This window comes from Myotis nattereri (assembly GCF_964212035.1).
Source record: "Myotis nattereri genome assembly, chromosome: 1".
NCBI classification, from domain to species: domain Eukaryota; kingdom Metazoa; phylum Chordata; class Mammalia; order Chiroptera; family Vespertilionidae; genus Myotis; species Myotis nattereri.
Window position 1 is genome coordinate 67677527 of NC_138075.1, and position 17280 is coordinate 67694806.

General features: G+C 43.5%; 1 protein-coding gene across 1 annotated transcript in view; it reads right to left on the reverse strand.

Annotated features, from left to right (window-relative positions):
* The window catches only part of RAD51 (RAD51 recombinase), a 30965-nt gene extending 20477 nt beyond the window's left edge, over positions 1-10488 (reverse strand). Inside the window, exons 1-3 of the mRNA XM_081113013.1 lie at positions 10380-10488; positions 4694-4796; positions 2276-2413 (exon numbers count right to left, since the gene is read on the reverse strand). Coding sequence (XP_080969139.1) covers positions 2276-2413; positions 4694-4780 — 225 coding nt within the window. The 5' untranslated portion in view covers positions 4781-4796; positions 10380-10488. The remainder of the gene's footprint in view (positions 1-2275; positions 2414-4693; positions 4797-10379) is intronic.
* Between the last annotated feature and the right edge of the window lie 6792 nt (positions 10489-17280).

Sequence of the window (17280 nt, forward strand, 5' to 3'; positions counted from 1 at the left end):
CTAAAGCTGGCTCAGAATAAAAAAAAAGAAAAAAAAGAAAAAAAGGAGCAGTTGGGAGCTTCAGTCCCAGCCTGAAAACAGCCCTCAGCCCCTCACCCAGACTGCCAGGCACCCCAGTGGGAACCCCTACCCTGAAGGGTGTGTGACCAGCTGCAAAAAGCCATCATCCCCTCATCCAGGCTGGCCAGGCACCCCAGTGGGGACCCCCACCCTGATCCGGGACACCCTTCAGGGCAAACCAGCCAGCCCCCACCCATGCACCAGGCCTCTATTCTATATAGTAAAAGGGTAATATGCCTCCCAGCACCGGGATCAGCGGAGCTGCGAGGTCTCCCGGCACCGGGATCAGCATGACAGGGGGCAGCGCCCAAACCCCCTGATCGCCCTGTGGCTCTGTGTGTGACAGGGGGCGGGGCCACAACTTCCCAATCGGCCCTGCTCTGTTCCTGACGGGAAGGCGCCCCAACCCCCTGATCGGCCCTGCTCTGTGCCTGATAGGGGGGAGCTCCCCAACCTCCTGATGGCCCTGCGGCTCTGTGTGTGACAGGGTGCGGCGCCCCAACCCCCCCATCCCACAGGCCCTGCTCTGTGTGTGACGGGGTAGAGCCATAACCTCCCCATTGGCCCTGCCCTGAGTGTGAGAGTGGCGGCGCCCCAACACCCTGATCGGCCCTGCTCTGTGGGTGATAGAGGGCAGCGCCCCAAACCCCCACCCCACGGGCCCTGCTCTGTGTGTGATGGGATAGAGCCATAACCTCCCTATCGGCCCTGCCCTGAATGTGACAGTGGCGGCGCCCCAACCCCGATTGGCCCTGCTCTGTGGGTGATAGAGGGCAGCACCCTAAGCCCCTGATCTGCCCTGCTCTGTGCGTGACGGGGGGAGCTCCCCAACCCCCTGATCAACCCTGCTCTGTGCGTGACAGGGGGTGGCACCGCAACCTCCCAATCGACCCTGCCTTGAGTGTGACAGGGGGCGGTGCCCCAACCCCCCAATCGGCCCTACCCTGAGCGTGACTGAGGGTGGCATCGCAACCTCCCAATCCGCCCTGCTCTGTGCATGACAGGGGGTGGCGCCCCAACTCCCCAATCGGCCCTGCTCTGAGCCCGACCAGGGGCTGCACCTGGGGATTGGGCCTGCCCTCTGCCACCCGGGAGCAGGCCTAAGCCAGCAGGTCGTCATCTCCCGAGGGGTCCCAGACTGCGAGAGGGCACAGGCCAGGCTGAGGGACCCCCCTTCCCCCCCGAGTGCACAAATTTTTGTGCACCAGGCCTCTAGTTAAGATATAAAAAAACTAAGTGCATGACTTAAAATCATACCCTCTTGTCATTATTAAAGAACCTTCCTATGATTAGCTAACAAATTATATACACTGAGAACCTAATTAATATGACTTTAATATTCAAGCAATTCAAACAGCTTTTCTATTTGAAAGTACAACATGTTTATTAGAGAAAACATGTTGTGCCCTAACTGGTTTGGCTCAGTGGATAGAGAGTTGGCCTGCGGACTGAAGGGTCTCAGGTTTGATTCTGGTCAAGGGCATGTACCTTGGTTGCAGGCACATCCCCAGTAGGGGGTGTGCAGGAGGCAGCTGATCGATGTTTCTCCCTCATCAATGTTTCTAACTCTCTATCCCTCTCCCTTGCTCTCTGTAAAAAATCAATAAAATATATTAAAACAAACAAACATGTTGTCTGTGTCTATAAGTTTTAGAAAATTGAGGCAAAAATAAAAATTGCTTACGTTCTTACCATCAGAAGTTAACATTAATATTTTAGTGTATTTATCCTTAGTGTATGTGCTATACATTTATAAATATACATTTTAAAACCAAAAATCAAGCATGTATATGTGCAGGCGTGCGCATGCGCGCGCACACACACACACACATTTTGTTAACATTTCTTGTATCAGGAAACATTATCCTATGTCAATGAATATTCTTTGAAATTGTTTTAAATGGCTGCATTCTAAAGAATATTTCTAAGGCATGAGATCAAGTATTTAGAAAGATAAGGTGTATACCACTCACTCACTGTTAGTAGTCAACTTGGCAGTATTTAGGGCATAACCCACGATACTGCAATTCCTAAGAGAAAATCCCAATTTATGCAAGAAGGCACATACAGAAATAACTGGTAATGCAGTCACCCCTGGAAAGGGGAACAAGATGACACAACAAGGGATGGAAGTAGGAAGACCACCACCTTTCATTATATACCCTTTTGTATTCCTCCCTTTAATGCCTCCTTAGGGCACGGAAGCAGTACTTACCAGAATTTTATCAGCTTTGGCTTCACTAATCCCCTTAATATTTATTAGCTCCTTTTTCGGTGCATAGGCCACAGCCTCCACAGTATGGAATCCAGCTTCTTCCAATTTCTTCACATCATTGGCATTTATGCCACATTGCTGCGAGTGAAGAAAACCATGGGTTAATTTAAACTTCAGTTTTCTCATCTGTCTAATCTGGATAATTTGCCCTACCTACTCACAGAGTTGTTTGGAATACAAAAGCTTTGAAAACTGTGCCCTAAACATAAGGTATTTAGTTACCAAAACCAGGAGTTTTAGACTAGAACTATCCCATATATATTAAGTGGATTAAACTAGTAACTTCTAACCAGTGGAAATAAACCTGTAACTCTCAACCTTTTATAACTGGGACTTTAAATGAACTTTGAGACCCTGGGTCCTAAAAGGCCACTTTAAGCCAGTATTTCCCAATGTTTTTTACATCAAGCACAAATAAAAAATGATATTTTTTACACTAAACTGGGGTTAGTAGATGAGGCTGCCCCAGAGCTGAGGGAAGCGCTACCTTAGCATATCAATAATCTTTTTGGAGAAAAAACAATTTTTTTGTAATACAATGACTAGAAAGCTCTGCTCTAACCACTGACACAGAGAATGGGGAAATCTGCTTTTGGTCACAGACTTGTATATCACTTCTTTCTCCCTATGTACAAAGTCAGCTTTTATTTTATTAGCCACTGAAAGCATGACTTCTGGGAGAGTATGAGTTAGTGGAGGTATGCGACTGTATTAGGGAATCAGGGAAGGTTTGGGAGATGAGATAATAATACTTGCCCATAGAAACCATGTCTGCTATTAGTATTTAGGCAATAAGCAATACACGTGTGCATATAACGCGACAAACCTATTTGTAACTTCTGGAGTATTGAAGCTTAGCTGGGGATGGAAAGAACATGCATAAAGAGACAGAAAAATGAAGGCTTTCTCTAATTTTCCTCCTACTTCAGCCGATGTACCTGCATTCACACTGGGGTCTCCGTACAATGAGCAGAAATAGTGCAAGGTCCTGGCTCTAGTGCTGGATGTTCTTGTGCAGATTCCTGAATAGAGCCGGGCTCTTATACCTTAACTAGAGGCCCAGTGCACAAATTCATGCACCAGTGGCGTCCCTTGGCTTGGCCTGCGGGATTGGGTGGAAACAGACTCTCCAACACCCCCTGAGGGACACCGGATTGCGAAAGGGCGCAGGCCAGGCCGAGGGACCCCACTGGTGCACAATCAGGGCCAGGGAGGGATGCAGGAAGTTGGCCAGCCAGGGAGGGACCACAGGAAGGCACCAGGGCGTGTCTGGCCCATCTAGCTCAGTCCCAATCAGCCGGACCCTAGCAGAAAGCTAACCTACTGGTTGGAGCACCTGCCCCTGATGGTCAGTGCACATCATAGTGAGTGGTTGAGCAGCCTTAGCATACCATTAGCATATTACCCTTTGACTGGTTGACCGGATGACCGGATACTTATCATATTAGGCTTTTATTATATAGGATAACTACAAGGCCTTCTCCTTGACCATGACAGCTGTCTTGCTAGTAACTTCAGCACATATCTGGGTCTTTCCTCTCTGCATCACCAGTCAGGCCACTGTAATTCCCTGGACAGTTGTTTAATACAACTATTGTTTAATACTTAGTACAAACAGCAGACTCTACCATGGGACACTAGGGCTTCTTCATTTCTGACAATCCAGCTCCGAGAAAGAAAAGTGACAAAGTAGGAGGAGAATTCTTGACAAGAGATCTGCTCTGACATGTTTTGCAACTATCTTAAGCCTTTCCACAGGATCCTTGACAACCTTTCTGAAAACTAATTTGGGTCTTGCTCACAGGTATAAAGCAATCTCTATATATGAAAGCCTAAGTGACTGTTAGGACCAAATGACCTGAATGACCAGTCGCTATGATGCGCACTGACCACCAGGAGGCAGACACTCAACGCAGGAGCTGCCCCCTGGTAGTCAGTGCACTCCCACAGCCAACCTCCCCCGCCAGCCAACCTACTGCGGTCCCTCCCCTCAGCTGGCAGGCCCTAGCTGGGACAGGGAACTGGGGGTGGGTAGCGGCGGATGTGACCCCTTTCCCGGGGTGGGGGGGCCAAGGGCCAGCTGCCTCCTTGGGGCTGGCGGCCAACCTCCTGTGCCTCATCCCTCCCCCCTGCCAGCAGGCCCCAATCAGCCTGCCACCCACCCACTGTGGTGGCAGCACAGCGGCAAGGGAAGGAGGGGGGGAGGAGGGGAACCACATAGTGGCCTAGGGACCCACCTGTGCACAAATTTCAAGCACTGGGGCTCTAGTGGTTTATATAAAGGCTGTGATTTTTCCCAATAGGTAGAAGAATCTAGACCAGCTTTAAAATTCCCAAATTAGCAACTAACCACATTACCTCTAATCGTGTAATAGGTTGTGGGCCAAAGCTCTCTTCTTCCACTGAAGTATCTGCATTTGCTTCAAGCTGCATCTGCATAGCCATTACTCAGCGTTCAGTACTGAAAAATACAGATGGCCATCAGGGAGAAAACTAGAAAAAGTACAGAGCTGCACACTTATGTTTGCAATAAATCTCTTAAGAATTACTTCCTAGGCCAGTGATGGTGAACCTGACACGCGTGTCAGAGGTGACATGCAAACTCATTTCTTTGGTTGATTTTTCTTTGTTAAATGGCATTTAAATATATAAAATAAATGTCAAAAATATAAATCTTTGTTTTACTATGGTGGCAAATATCAAAACATTTCTGTATGTGTCATGGCACCAGAGTTAAGTTAGGGTTTTTCAAAATGCTGACATGCTGAGCTCAAAAGGTTCGCCATCACTGTCCTAGGCTTTTGGTGTAATCAATGATCTACTTATTTCAAGAAAAAGAACAAATCTCTCACCAGCTTTCCCTTCCATCTAGCTAGTTGTATCAGAAAAACTTTAGGAAGAGCCAGGACTATTCTGTTTCTTAAAAATGCAAAGCTTAACTAGATCAACTATGTCCCCATTCCCCTCCTTCATATTCCCTGAGGGTAGGGCCAAACCTTTTTTGTTTGTGTATACCCCATGTTACATTATAAATGTTAGGTGTTTGGTAAATGAATGCAGACTTTCCAAGACTCTACTTCAAGGCCCACAACGAGTATTTTTGTGGCCCAATGTAAGAAACATTTTAATAAAAATTTCGTAACTTAATTTTTACAATATCCTGTTATGCATAATCCTATCTAATAAAAGACAAATAGGGTAATTAACTGTACCTCCGATAAGCTTCCCATTGGCTAATCAGGGCGGTATGCAAATTAACTGCCAACCAAGATGGCGGCAGGAAGCCACGCAACTGAAGCCAACATGAGGCTTGGTTGCCCTGGTGACGGAGGAAGCCAAGGTTCCCCACCTGCTGCGGCCAGGCTCTGAGCCTGAAAACAACAGTTCCGAAAGCAACTATGCTTTAATTACAGAAGCGAAACAAACCCCAGATACCTGCTTTCATCAGCCGTGGCCTCAGAGCTGGAGCCGGGCCTCAGAACTGGAGCTGCAGTAGTGTTTCAATTATAGAAGCCAAACAAACCCCAGATACCTGCTTTCAGCAGCTGAGGCCTCAAGCTGGAGCCGGCTCTCAGCTCCAGTGACAGCCATAGAAGGTAAATAAATCCCAGAAGAAAAAAAAAAAGAAAAAAAGGAGAGGTTGGGAGCTTCAGTCGCCCACCAGCCTGAAAATGGCCCTCAGCCCCTCCACCCAGACTGGCCAGGCACCCCAGTGGGGACCCCCATCCTGAAGGGGGTGTGACCAGCTGCAAAGAGCCATCAGCCCCTCATCCAGGCTGGCCAGGCACCCAAGCGGGACCCCCACCCTGATCCGGGACACCCTTCAGAGCAAACCAGCCGGCCCCCACCCGTGCACCAGGCCTCTATCCTATATAGTAAAAGGGTAATATGCAAACTGACCCCAACAGCAGAAAGACTAGGAATGACTGGTCACTATGAGACACACTGACCACCAGGGGGCAGACGCTCAATGCAGGAGCTGCCCTCTGGTGGTAAGGGCACTCTCACATGGGGAGCTCTGCTCAGCCACAAGCCAGGCTGATGGCTGCCAGTACAGCGGTGGTGGTGGGAGCCTCTCCTGCCTCCTCAGCAGCGCTAAGGCTGTCCGACTGCAGCTTAGGTCTGCTCCCCGTTGGCAAGTGGTCATCCCCCGAGGGCTGCCGGGCTGCCAGAGGGATGTCTGATTGCCATCTTAGGCCCGATTCCCCTGGGGAGCAGGCCTAAGCCAGCAAGTGGTCATCCCCGGAGGGGTCCCTGACTGCGAGAGGGCACAGGCCGGGCTGAGAGAACCCCCCCCCCCAACCGAGTGCACAAATTTTTGTGTACCAGGCCTCTAGTTATTAATAATGAACTACAACATTTGCTAATGACTGATTACTATAATCGTGTTGCATTCATTTCCCTTATGCACTTTACATCCATGTGCACCATTTCTCTCCACTAATACAAGCAGCGAATATTTTAGCAGCCGACTGCCACATCATTAGTCTTGGACTGACTTGTTTGGTGTGCGCAACAGGAAATATTTCATTTTCGGAGTACAAGAAAAAGTTTTACGTATGTTACACTTCTTAATTTGTGCAGTTATTCCGTGTCTGGTAAGTTAATTTTCAGGAAAAAATATTAACTTTTATTAAAATGTTCCATTATTTTATGTTAATGATCACTCATTTATTTCAGCCCTTTGTATTCAGCATGTCTCTATAAAAATAAACCTATGTTTCTATGAAAATTGAAGCTTTTGTTTTTTTGCAGCCCACATAAGCTTAAACCTTGTTTACTTGGCCCGTGTTAGCCTTTGAGTTTGACATGCTTGCTCTACTTAAAATGGAAAGAAAAAAAAATTTTTTTTAATGAAAGGTTAAATTGCTTCAGTTCCATTGTTCCCTTCCAGCAAGGAGTTGGAGGTGGTGGGATAGGACTGAAATAAATGTACAGAGTGACTGCCCATAGCCTCCATTCCTGATACAGTGGACTGATATGAGAAAAGTACTTCCCATCTTAGGCAAGGATCATAGCTTGTAGTTACACATTATGTTCCTAACAGGAGTGTATGAAATTTAAGTTCAACATTTTAATCAATTCCATACTTCAGGGAATGTGCAATGAATAAATAACATGCAAGTACCCTGCTCAGTCTGAAATCTTCCATTTAAGCATAAGGGCTATACCTAAAGTGTGATTATTATGATAGAGTTAAGATTGCTCAGGTTGAAAAGAACTGAGAACAAAAATTTTTTTTAATTATCTTCAAGAGATTTTATTAGTAAAAGTGAACAAGTCTTAATGTCCACAAGAATAAATGGCCTTAAATCAAACCAAAACAATCTGGACAATTTAATAATCAGGATAAATCTAATTCAAAAGATAACAGATATGAAATCTCCATTCTTAGAGACTTGACAGATGACCATTTGTTGTTGTTTTTTATATTTTATTGATATTGATCTTCCACAGAGAGGAAGGGAGAAGGATAGAGAGTCAGAAACATCGATCAGCTGCCTCCTGCACACCCCCTACTGGGGATGTGTCTGCAACCAAGGTACATGCCCTTGACCGGAATTGAACTTGGACCCTTCAGTCCGCAGGCCGACGCTCTATCCGCTGAGCCAAACCATTCAGGGCGACCATTTGTTCTTGATTGGTTCAGGTACGGGCTTCTTAGATGGCAGTTTTAGCATAATTCAAATATTGAAATTACCTGAATGCAATTTAAATCTCTTCCTTAATAATTTATGAAAAAGATGGCACTGCAAGTAACCAGGAAAGGATGGTCTTTTCAATAAATAGTGCTGAGTTGGTTGGATGGCCTTATAGAATAAGAAAACAACAGGAAAATAATCTGTTTCAAATTTAGAGATTATAGATCTAAATGTAAGAGGTAAAACAAAGCTTTTAGAGTATAGGTGAATATCTTCATGACTTTGGGACAGAGAAGATTTCTTGAATGGTATACATAAAGCAATAAGCTAAAAGGAAAAGGTTGAAAAACTGGACTATATTCAAACTTAGAAGTTTTAAGTTTCATCAAAAGAGACCATTACGCCCTGGCTGGTTTGGCTCAGTGGATAGAGTATCAGCCTGTGGACTGAAAGGTCCCGGGTTTGATTCCGGTCAAGGGCACATGCCCGGGTTTCGGGTTCGATCTCCAGCAGGGGATGTGCAGGTGGCAGCCGATCAATGATTCTCTCTCATTATTGATGCTTCTATCCCTCTCTCCTCCCTTCCTCTCTAAAATCAATAAAAAAAATTTTTAAAAAATAACAAAATAAATAAAAGAGACCATTAAGAGAATGAAAAGTAAAACTACAGTGAGGGAAGAAATATTTACCATATATACAACTAAGGGTTGATAGTTCAATTATATAATAAAGAACTCCTCCAAATCAGCACAAAAGGCAATTCAAAAGAAAAATAGGCAAGAAATTTGAATAAGCACTTCACACTACAAGATATCAAAATGGCCAATTTATATAAACAAATGTTCAACCTCATTAATAGTGAGGGAAATTAAAATGAGATATTACTATATACTCACCAGAGTAGCTAAAATTAAAAATATTGACAATATCGTGTTGGCAAGCATGTGGAACAACTAAACACTCACATACTGCAGTACTGGTTCTAGTATAAAAATGGAACAACTTTGGAAAACACATTAAACGTGAAAGCTGAAATAGATAAACGCGATGGCCCAGGTATTTCACTACTTTATATTATTAACAGGCTGAAAAGCATACACGTGTACACAAGAGGTACACAGGAATGCGCTCAGCAGCCTTTCTCATACAAGTTAAAAAACAGAGCCCTAGCTGGTTTGGCTCAGTGGATAGAGCGTCGGCCTGCGGACTCAAGGGTCCCAGGTTCGATTCCGGTCAAGGGCATGTACCTGGGTTGCGGGCACATCCCCAGTAGGGGGCGTGCAAGAGGCAGCTGAATCGATGTTTCTCTCTCATCGATGTTTCTAACTCGCTATCCCTCTCCCTTCCTCTCTGTAAAAAATCAATAAAATATATTAAAAAAAAAAAAAAAAAACAGAAACAACCCAAATGGCCGCCATGAGTACAATAAGGAATATCATAGAGCAACAACAAAGAACTACTGCTATAAGCGAAGACATGCATGAACCAAAAGACTGAACACTGAGCCAAGTCAGACATGAAAATACATAGTATTACTTAAAGGAGCATTTGAGATCTTGCTTCCCGGCATATGTCGTCAGTTTGGCACAAATAAACTCATAAATTAATACACACACACGCGCATATATTTGCTTATATAAAATTCAGAAACAGGCAAAATTAGTCTGTGGTCTTAGAAATTAACAGTGGTTGCCTCTGGAGAGAAGAGGGGAGCGGATCATACGAGGGGGCGCAGGGGCCTTCTGAGGTGCGGACAGCATTCTATTTTTTGACCTGAGCGGTGCTTACGGTGAGTATACAGGCTCAGAGGGAGGGAGGGAGGGAGGGAAATATTGATTTGTTGTTCCACTCGCTTCTCGTAAGCGCCCAGACCAGGATCAACCCATAACCTAGGTGGATCCGGACGCTCTAACTAACGGGACTCTCCGGCCAGGGCCACACTTCGCTTTAGTTTAAAAAACAGCAGCTCACTACAGGTCATTCCCTAGGCATCACGCGGACGGCCTTCCGATTGGAAATGAAAGTATCTTTGTGGCAACTCGGGTAAGCAAAGCCTGGTGTCGTGGAAGGGGGACTGCCGAGAAATCCGGGAGCCCTGGCTTAACCCGAAACAGCTGTGATTTTCAGTCTGTGGCTCCCGGCCTCCGCGCCCACGCCCACAAACGGGCGCTGGAAATGAGGGCCTCAGTAAGGCTCCCCCACACCCCCCGCTCCACAGCCCCGCCCGCTTCTGCTTACGCCATAACGAGCTCCGAGAGTCTGCTGGGCCCGGGCATGTCCCCACCTCACACTCGGCGGAGGGCCCCAGAAGCCGGGTGGGGAGCTCGGCCCGGTTCCAGCCTGGCGGTCGCGGGGAAGAACCTGGCGGGGAAAGGGCGCCGGTCCGCGCCTGACACTCTCACCTGGGCTGCAGCTCTCCCCGCGGCGGCGGGATGCGCGCTCCGACCTCCGCCCGCTGGCCCGGCACGCGCCCGCCCGTGGACGGACTCCAGACGCCCTCGCTGGCGCCCCACTTCTCTCCTCCTTTGCTCCGACCTTCTGCACGCAACTCAAGCGAGTTTCAGCTCCCAACTACGCGCCTCGGAGGACGCCTCTGCTCCCCTCAGGCCTCAGTCCCCAGTCACAGTGCGCGCTCTGCCCAGGCCGTTTCGTAAATCCCGCCAAACCCTCCCGGCAGGGTCACGCCCGCGTCAACGTAACGTCTCCCCGCCCTCCTCGGGTCCGCCTTCTAGCCTGTCCAACCACTGCTCGCGAGCAGGTGACAAGGCCAAGGAACTTGACCTCGCATGATACTATGTACTGCCCTCTTCCTTTTATCCCTTAAAACGAACTCGAAATTTGGGAGTTGCCGCCTTCTCGTTTTCAGATTGAGGACTACAACTCTCAAGAGGCAGTGGGGTCAGCTAGAGACTACATCTCCCAGTATGCACCGCCCGCCGACTGGGCGGAAGTGTGTCCTCAGCCTCTCCCGGAAATAGCCTCGCCCCTGAAAGCTACCCATGATTAACTTCTTAAGTATCTAAATATGAGCTGCTGGTGCTTTGGGTAGCTCTGGGCCTCTCTGACTCAAATTCCTGGAGCCAGGCGCTTTCCAGATATCTGGAGGTGGTGGAGCTGAGGAAGCCAGAGTAGGTAGAGAAACCTGGAAATCAAGCGCGTGGAGGGGATAAAAAAAAGGAAAAAAAAAAGGTAACTGTGCTGAAGATTTGCAGGACTGCAGAGGAAGGAAGGAGGAATTGATTTTTAAGGTAAACCTTATGGTTTACTGGAAAGTTTAATCTGTTATTCCGATTTTAAAGTATGAATAGGGTTTCCCCGGCAAAGAAGAAGCGCTGGAAGACAAGCAAATAAGAGCATTATGGACGTAGAAATTTAACATGGTCAAGGAACAGTATTGTCTGATGAAGGGAACGTGTCGTAGGAGGTTCTGAGACTGGAGAGTTACGTTTTAGTTCAGGCTATGAAGAGGCTTAAGACCATGTATGGTCTTCAGTCTTTAGGTAATGGAGAAATCACTGAAAAGTATTTTAAGCAGACGAGTCATATGGTTAGATGTATTTCCCCACCAACATTACATTTATGAAGTGGTTTAAAGTTCATAAAGTTTTCATTTAATCCTCAAACCATTATCTTGTGGCACTGCAGGATAAATTTCAGGAGAGAGTCAAGAGAGCAAAAGCTGTTAGGAAGTTCTTGGAGTACTTCAGGCAAGAGATGAAGGCTTGAGTTACTAAAAATGACAACAGATTCAGGAAGCATTCTGAAGTACAACCAACCTAACTTAGTAATTTAATTATAGGTAGTACCTGGGGATAATGAGCTGCCTTCCATACCAAAGACACCCACATTTACCTCCCATTGTTCACATATATTCCTCCTTAGAGCATCAACAAATCCAGAGCGCCCCCCGCCCCCCGCCCTTAACTGAGTAAAGTCACATTTTTTTGACTTTTACTTCAATTTCTGTGGCTTTGTGGATGTTAAATGAGAGAAACCTCATCTGCAGAAAGATTAAGAAATTGAGAGATTGCCTTGGCCTGGTAGCATCACCTGATACCTCAAGGTTGAGAGTTCCATCCAAGGTCAGGACATATAAGAGTCAACCAATGAATGCATGAATGAGTGGAGCAACAAATAGATGTTTCTCTCTCTCTAAAACAATCAATTAAAAAAAGGAACTGAGAGACTAAGCAAGTGGGAGAGCGTCTGAGACAGAAACAGTTTTGAATTCTAACTGCTTTCTAGATCTCTCTTCCAGTTTCTTATGAACCCAATAGCACTAACTGCTCTTCAGGTCTATAAGGCCCTACACTCCAATAAATCTACCTTTTTTCCTGCTTAAACCAATTTGAGTAGTTTTCTGTTCCCTTCCTCCAAGACAACCCACTAAGAACTTGAGAATAAGACAAACTAGATTTCTCACTAGTGGTTAATTTAGCAATTCATGAGTATATTTATATAAATGTATAATTGAAAAGATTTTGATATATCCTTAATTATAACCTAAGTGACCTACCTGAAATCTCAGGGAGGTAACCTCTGGTAAGACCAAAACTCAGTTAGCAGAAGCCTAAACTTTTGTCTGAAGAAAAATAATCTCATCAGCATAGTCAGCCAGGAACATTTAAAGAGAAATCCGGAAAGGGAAACCCAGTGTCCAAGTGACCCTTTTGAGTAGTGCAAGGATGATTCCATATTAGGAACTCTTTTATTAATATTAACAGATCAAAGAGACAAGATCATATAGTTAATTTCATCATTTTAAAACTCATTCAATAAAATTCAACATAAATGCCTGATTAAGGGAAAAAAGATTAACTATATGTTTCCTAAACATGATCAAGAATAAATACAGACACTCCAAATAAGCTGCCATCATCTTCTTACTGGTGAAACATTAGAAACACTTTCATGAAAACCAAGAACAAAATAGTCTATTGTCATTATTATTGTTCAGGAAGTGCCACTAAGTAATAAAAAATAACAAAAGATGTAAATATTGGAAAAGATTTACAGATATGATTATATACCTGGATAGTTTAAGGGACAAATAAGAGATTACATTAGTGTAACTAATTACAAATATATAAAATATAAAAAGATGAGAGCTTCACTAAGTGTTAACATTAACTAATTAGACAATGAGATAGAAAAAATAATCCCATCCACAGTAGCAACAAAAAACATAAATATCTAAGAATAAGCTTTTAGAAATGCTCAGGACTTACATGGGAAAAATATCTAAAACTATGTTCCCAGAGGAGAAGGCTCAATATTATAAACTTGAAAATTCTTCAAAACCAGTAAATTCTCAATATAAATCCCAATAGGATTATTGAGATAATAATCCTATTATTATAGGATTGCCTGCCCAACAGTCATTGCCCTTCTTTATAACTAAGAACCTCATGTGTAGAAAGATGTCAGTAGTAAGCTTTTGGATAACTTTGCTTTCATCTGTATCCTTTTTTGTCTTGTTTGAATTTTTGGTATAAATCTGTTTTGATTTTGTGGTAATTTTAAAATTGTAACAAAAAATATATAATCCCTTGAAATAAACTTAACAAGAAAATTGCACATCATATATGAAGGAAACTTTTAAGATATTAAAGAAGGACACAATACAAATAAAACATACAATGTATTATATTGGAAGACTCAACATATTAAAGATATCAGTTACTCATGAGTTGATCTTTAAATTTAATGTAACAATCTCAGTAAAAATGCCAAAAAGATTTTTTTGGGAACTGAACAAGCTAGTCCTCACTTTTAATGTGGTAAAATAAAAAGCAAGAAGAGCCCAGCCAACATGGCTCAGACATAGCTCAGTGGTTGAGCATCAACCTATGAACTAGGAGGTCAAGATTGCACCGGAGGATTCCTGGTCAGAGCACACGCTCAGGTTGCGGACTCAATCCCCAGTGTGGGGAATGCAGGAAGCAGCCAATCAATGATTCTCACCATTGATGTTTCTATGTATCTCTCCCTTTCTCTCTGAAATTAATAAAAGTTTATTTTTTAAAAAAGGCAAGAAGATCCAGGAAAACCCTGAAATAAAAGAGTCTGCATTGACCAGATAGTAAGATATTATAAAACTACAGTAATTAAAAGGTATTTGCACAAAAAAGTTAGGTCAATGGAATAGACTATTTATCCCAGTGTCTTAATTTCCTACTGCTGCTATAACAAATTACCATAAATTTAGTAGCTTAAAACAACAAAAATGTATTATCTTATAGTTCTGGAGGTCAGAATTCCTAAATAGGTTTCACTAGGCTAAAATCAAGGTTTTGACAGAATTGTGTTTCTTCTGGAGGTCCTACGAAAGACTCTGCCTTGCCAGTTTCTACAGGCATCTACATTCTTTGAGTCAAGACCCCTTTTTTCTTCAAAGCCAACAATCACTGATCTCTGCTTCTATCATCGCATCTTCTCTAACATCCTTACAAGGATCCTGTGATTACATTGGGCCCAGCCAGCCAATCCAGGATAGTCTCCCCATGTCTGATTTAAAAAAAAAAGAACACAATAAAAACTCTTCCTTTTGGAAAAATTTCAAAGGATTGGGGAACATCAGTGAAAGAATTTGGTATAGTCTAGGACAGAAAGAAATTAAATTTGGCCTAAAAAACAGCTGCAGTAGTGGTTCATCAGGCTTCCCTACAGCCTGAATGAAATCTCAGAATTATACTATCTCTAGTTACTTAGCCACCAAGCAAACCAATTTTTTATTTTGAAAAAAAATAAAGACTACAGAAATGTTGAAAGAATGGTGCAATTAAACACCCATGTACCAATTACCTAGATTCATCAATTGTTAACATTTTGCTTATTTACTTTCTCCCATTTTCTCTCTTTTATACACACATATTCAGTTGTAGACATTATATCCTAACAAGGACATTCTCCCATAGAACCATAATACTATTATCACACCCAGGAATTAAACACTAACACAGTGGTTCTCAACCTTGGCTGCACATTAGAATCACCTGGGAATCTTTTTAAAATCCTGATTTCTGGGCCTCAACCTCCGGAAATTCTGTTTCTTTGTTACTAATGTTGTGGCCCCAACCCATAACAAAGAAACAGAATTTCCGGAGGATGAGGCCCAGAAATCAGGATTTTAGAAAGATTCCCAGGTGATTCTAATGTGCAGCCAAGGTTGAGAACCACTGCACTAACACAAGAATATAATCTATCCTATTGTATTGAATAGTACATACACAAATTTTATTTTTTATTTTCACTTGAAGAGTTACATTTTGTATAAAAGTTTACAAATGACGGTTTTCATTTTGATTTTTTTTAGTATAAAAAATTTTGCCTTGATGGCATATTATGATGTAATGCTAATGGCTTATAGGATAGTTAAATGTCAGTATTGAAACCTAATCCTTAGCGCCGTCTTGTAGATATGAAGGAATGTTTGCCAAGCATGTATTTTCTATTTTGTTGCATTGTACACTGTAACTAATAAGCCAAGGAATCGACATATATATTAGGTGCGTGTCCTGTTTCTAAAACCACAAACTAAGAATGATAAATTATCAATATAGTTTAGTATTTGCTAATTTTACTACTCTTTTGTTATGTATATGTAGGGAAGTCATAGGGATTATAAATTCAATTTGAGTAAAGTTTAAAACCATATATCCTATCTAATAAAGAGGGGATATGCAAATTGACCATCTCACCATAACAAGATGGCAGGGCCAGCTGCTCTGCCCACCTGCCACTGCAGATCCCACAGCCCCGTAGGGGGCAGGAGGCCCAGTGGACCTGGGGCGAAGAGGCCAAGCCGCCCGAGGTCCTGGACAAAGAAGCCACTCTGCCGTCCAGCCTGTGCTATGGACCTGTTCGGGCGCGTGGTGCAGAGTTCGGGGGCCTCTAGCCTGCAGTCCTCCAGCCTGGGTCTGAATTGCTTTTCCCTTAAGCAACTTTTTCCTCGCGTGTGTGTACAAGTTCAGGGTTTTGTTTTGGTTTGTTTTTACCCCAGAGATTGAAGGAATCACCAGTGTTATCTTTCATGTTTTTGATCATCCTCTGTGCTTCTGATTTTTCGGTTGATAGTTTCCCAGGTCACAGGAAGTCTCCCTCTCCCCAGAATTAGGAGCACCAGCCCAGGTTCACCTATCAGCCCGGTCCTGACTGCAGGGGTGAGTTCCTGCAGGCTGGGGTTTGATCCCCAAGCATTAGCAGTAGGAGACCAGTGCCTTTGTTATTGCTGTGTGTCCAGGTTTTAATTGGACAAATGCCCGGCGGTCCCAGCAGCCAGCTTAGCAAAATCTTGCAGGAGGAGAATTCTGTCTGGGTTTCCCCAAATTCCCTCAGCCCCTACTCACCCCTCTGTAAAGGCACAGAACAAGTGAGGCCCCTTAAATAAAAATCAGAGTTCTCCAGCAACGGTGGGCCTCTCTCATCACAGTTATTTCGACTGGATGGCATTTGAGTATTTATCTAGGCACCATGACAGAGAAACACAACCTCAAGTCATGATCTCTGCCTAAATAATTCACAATCTTATTAGAGCAAGTGGATGATAAAAGCACAATAATGACATCAGAATGTAAGGCAACAATACAGAGAAGAACAGAGGCAATTGCTAGAGTGATTTTTCAACAATTAGTACAAAGAGTATGTCCTGTGAATTAAATTTAAAAAAATGTGTGGAAGTAGCTGCTTCATGAGTATGACATCCCTTCCTATTTTAAAGGAAGCTGAGTTCCATGTGAACTGTGTACTATGCTATGATATTTGAGGTACAGAACGGGGAAGCCCTAAGTGTACTATGCTTTGATATTTGAGACATTCTTTATTGTTCAATGTGATTTATTTCTGTATGCCTCAGTTTTGTAATAGTTGAATTACTAGAATATTACATCTTGCTATAAAATATTACTAGAAGATCAAATGATCAGGTGACATTTATTTTTATTTTCTATAAATGAACACAATCTCTGGTATGCTAAAGTGATAGGTATTATAGAAATATTCAGATAGGGAGACCTACAGGCTTGATTACAAGTGAGGTTTACTATCACAACCAAAATTTATTGCTTAAAAAAAGCAGGGAGCCAACTAGAAACTGAACCAAATATAAGCCCTTGAAGGGCAAATGTAAATTGGATAAGCTTTGCTATTACAAGAGCAAGAAGAAAAACTTCAGATGCAAGAATGAGAAACACATTGCATCCACTCTAAGTTGCTGCTAAAGAAAAAGAATGGTATACTATGAAAATACTTAATACAGATTATAAAGAGATTTGTTCAAAGAGGATTTCCTAGAGTAGGTGGTAT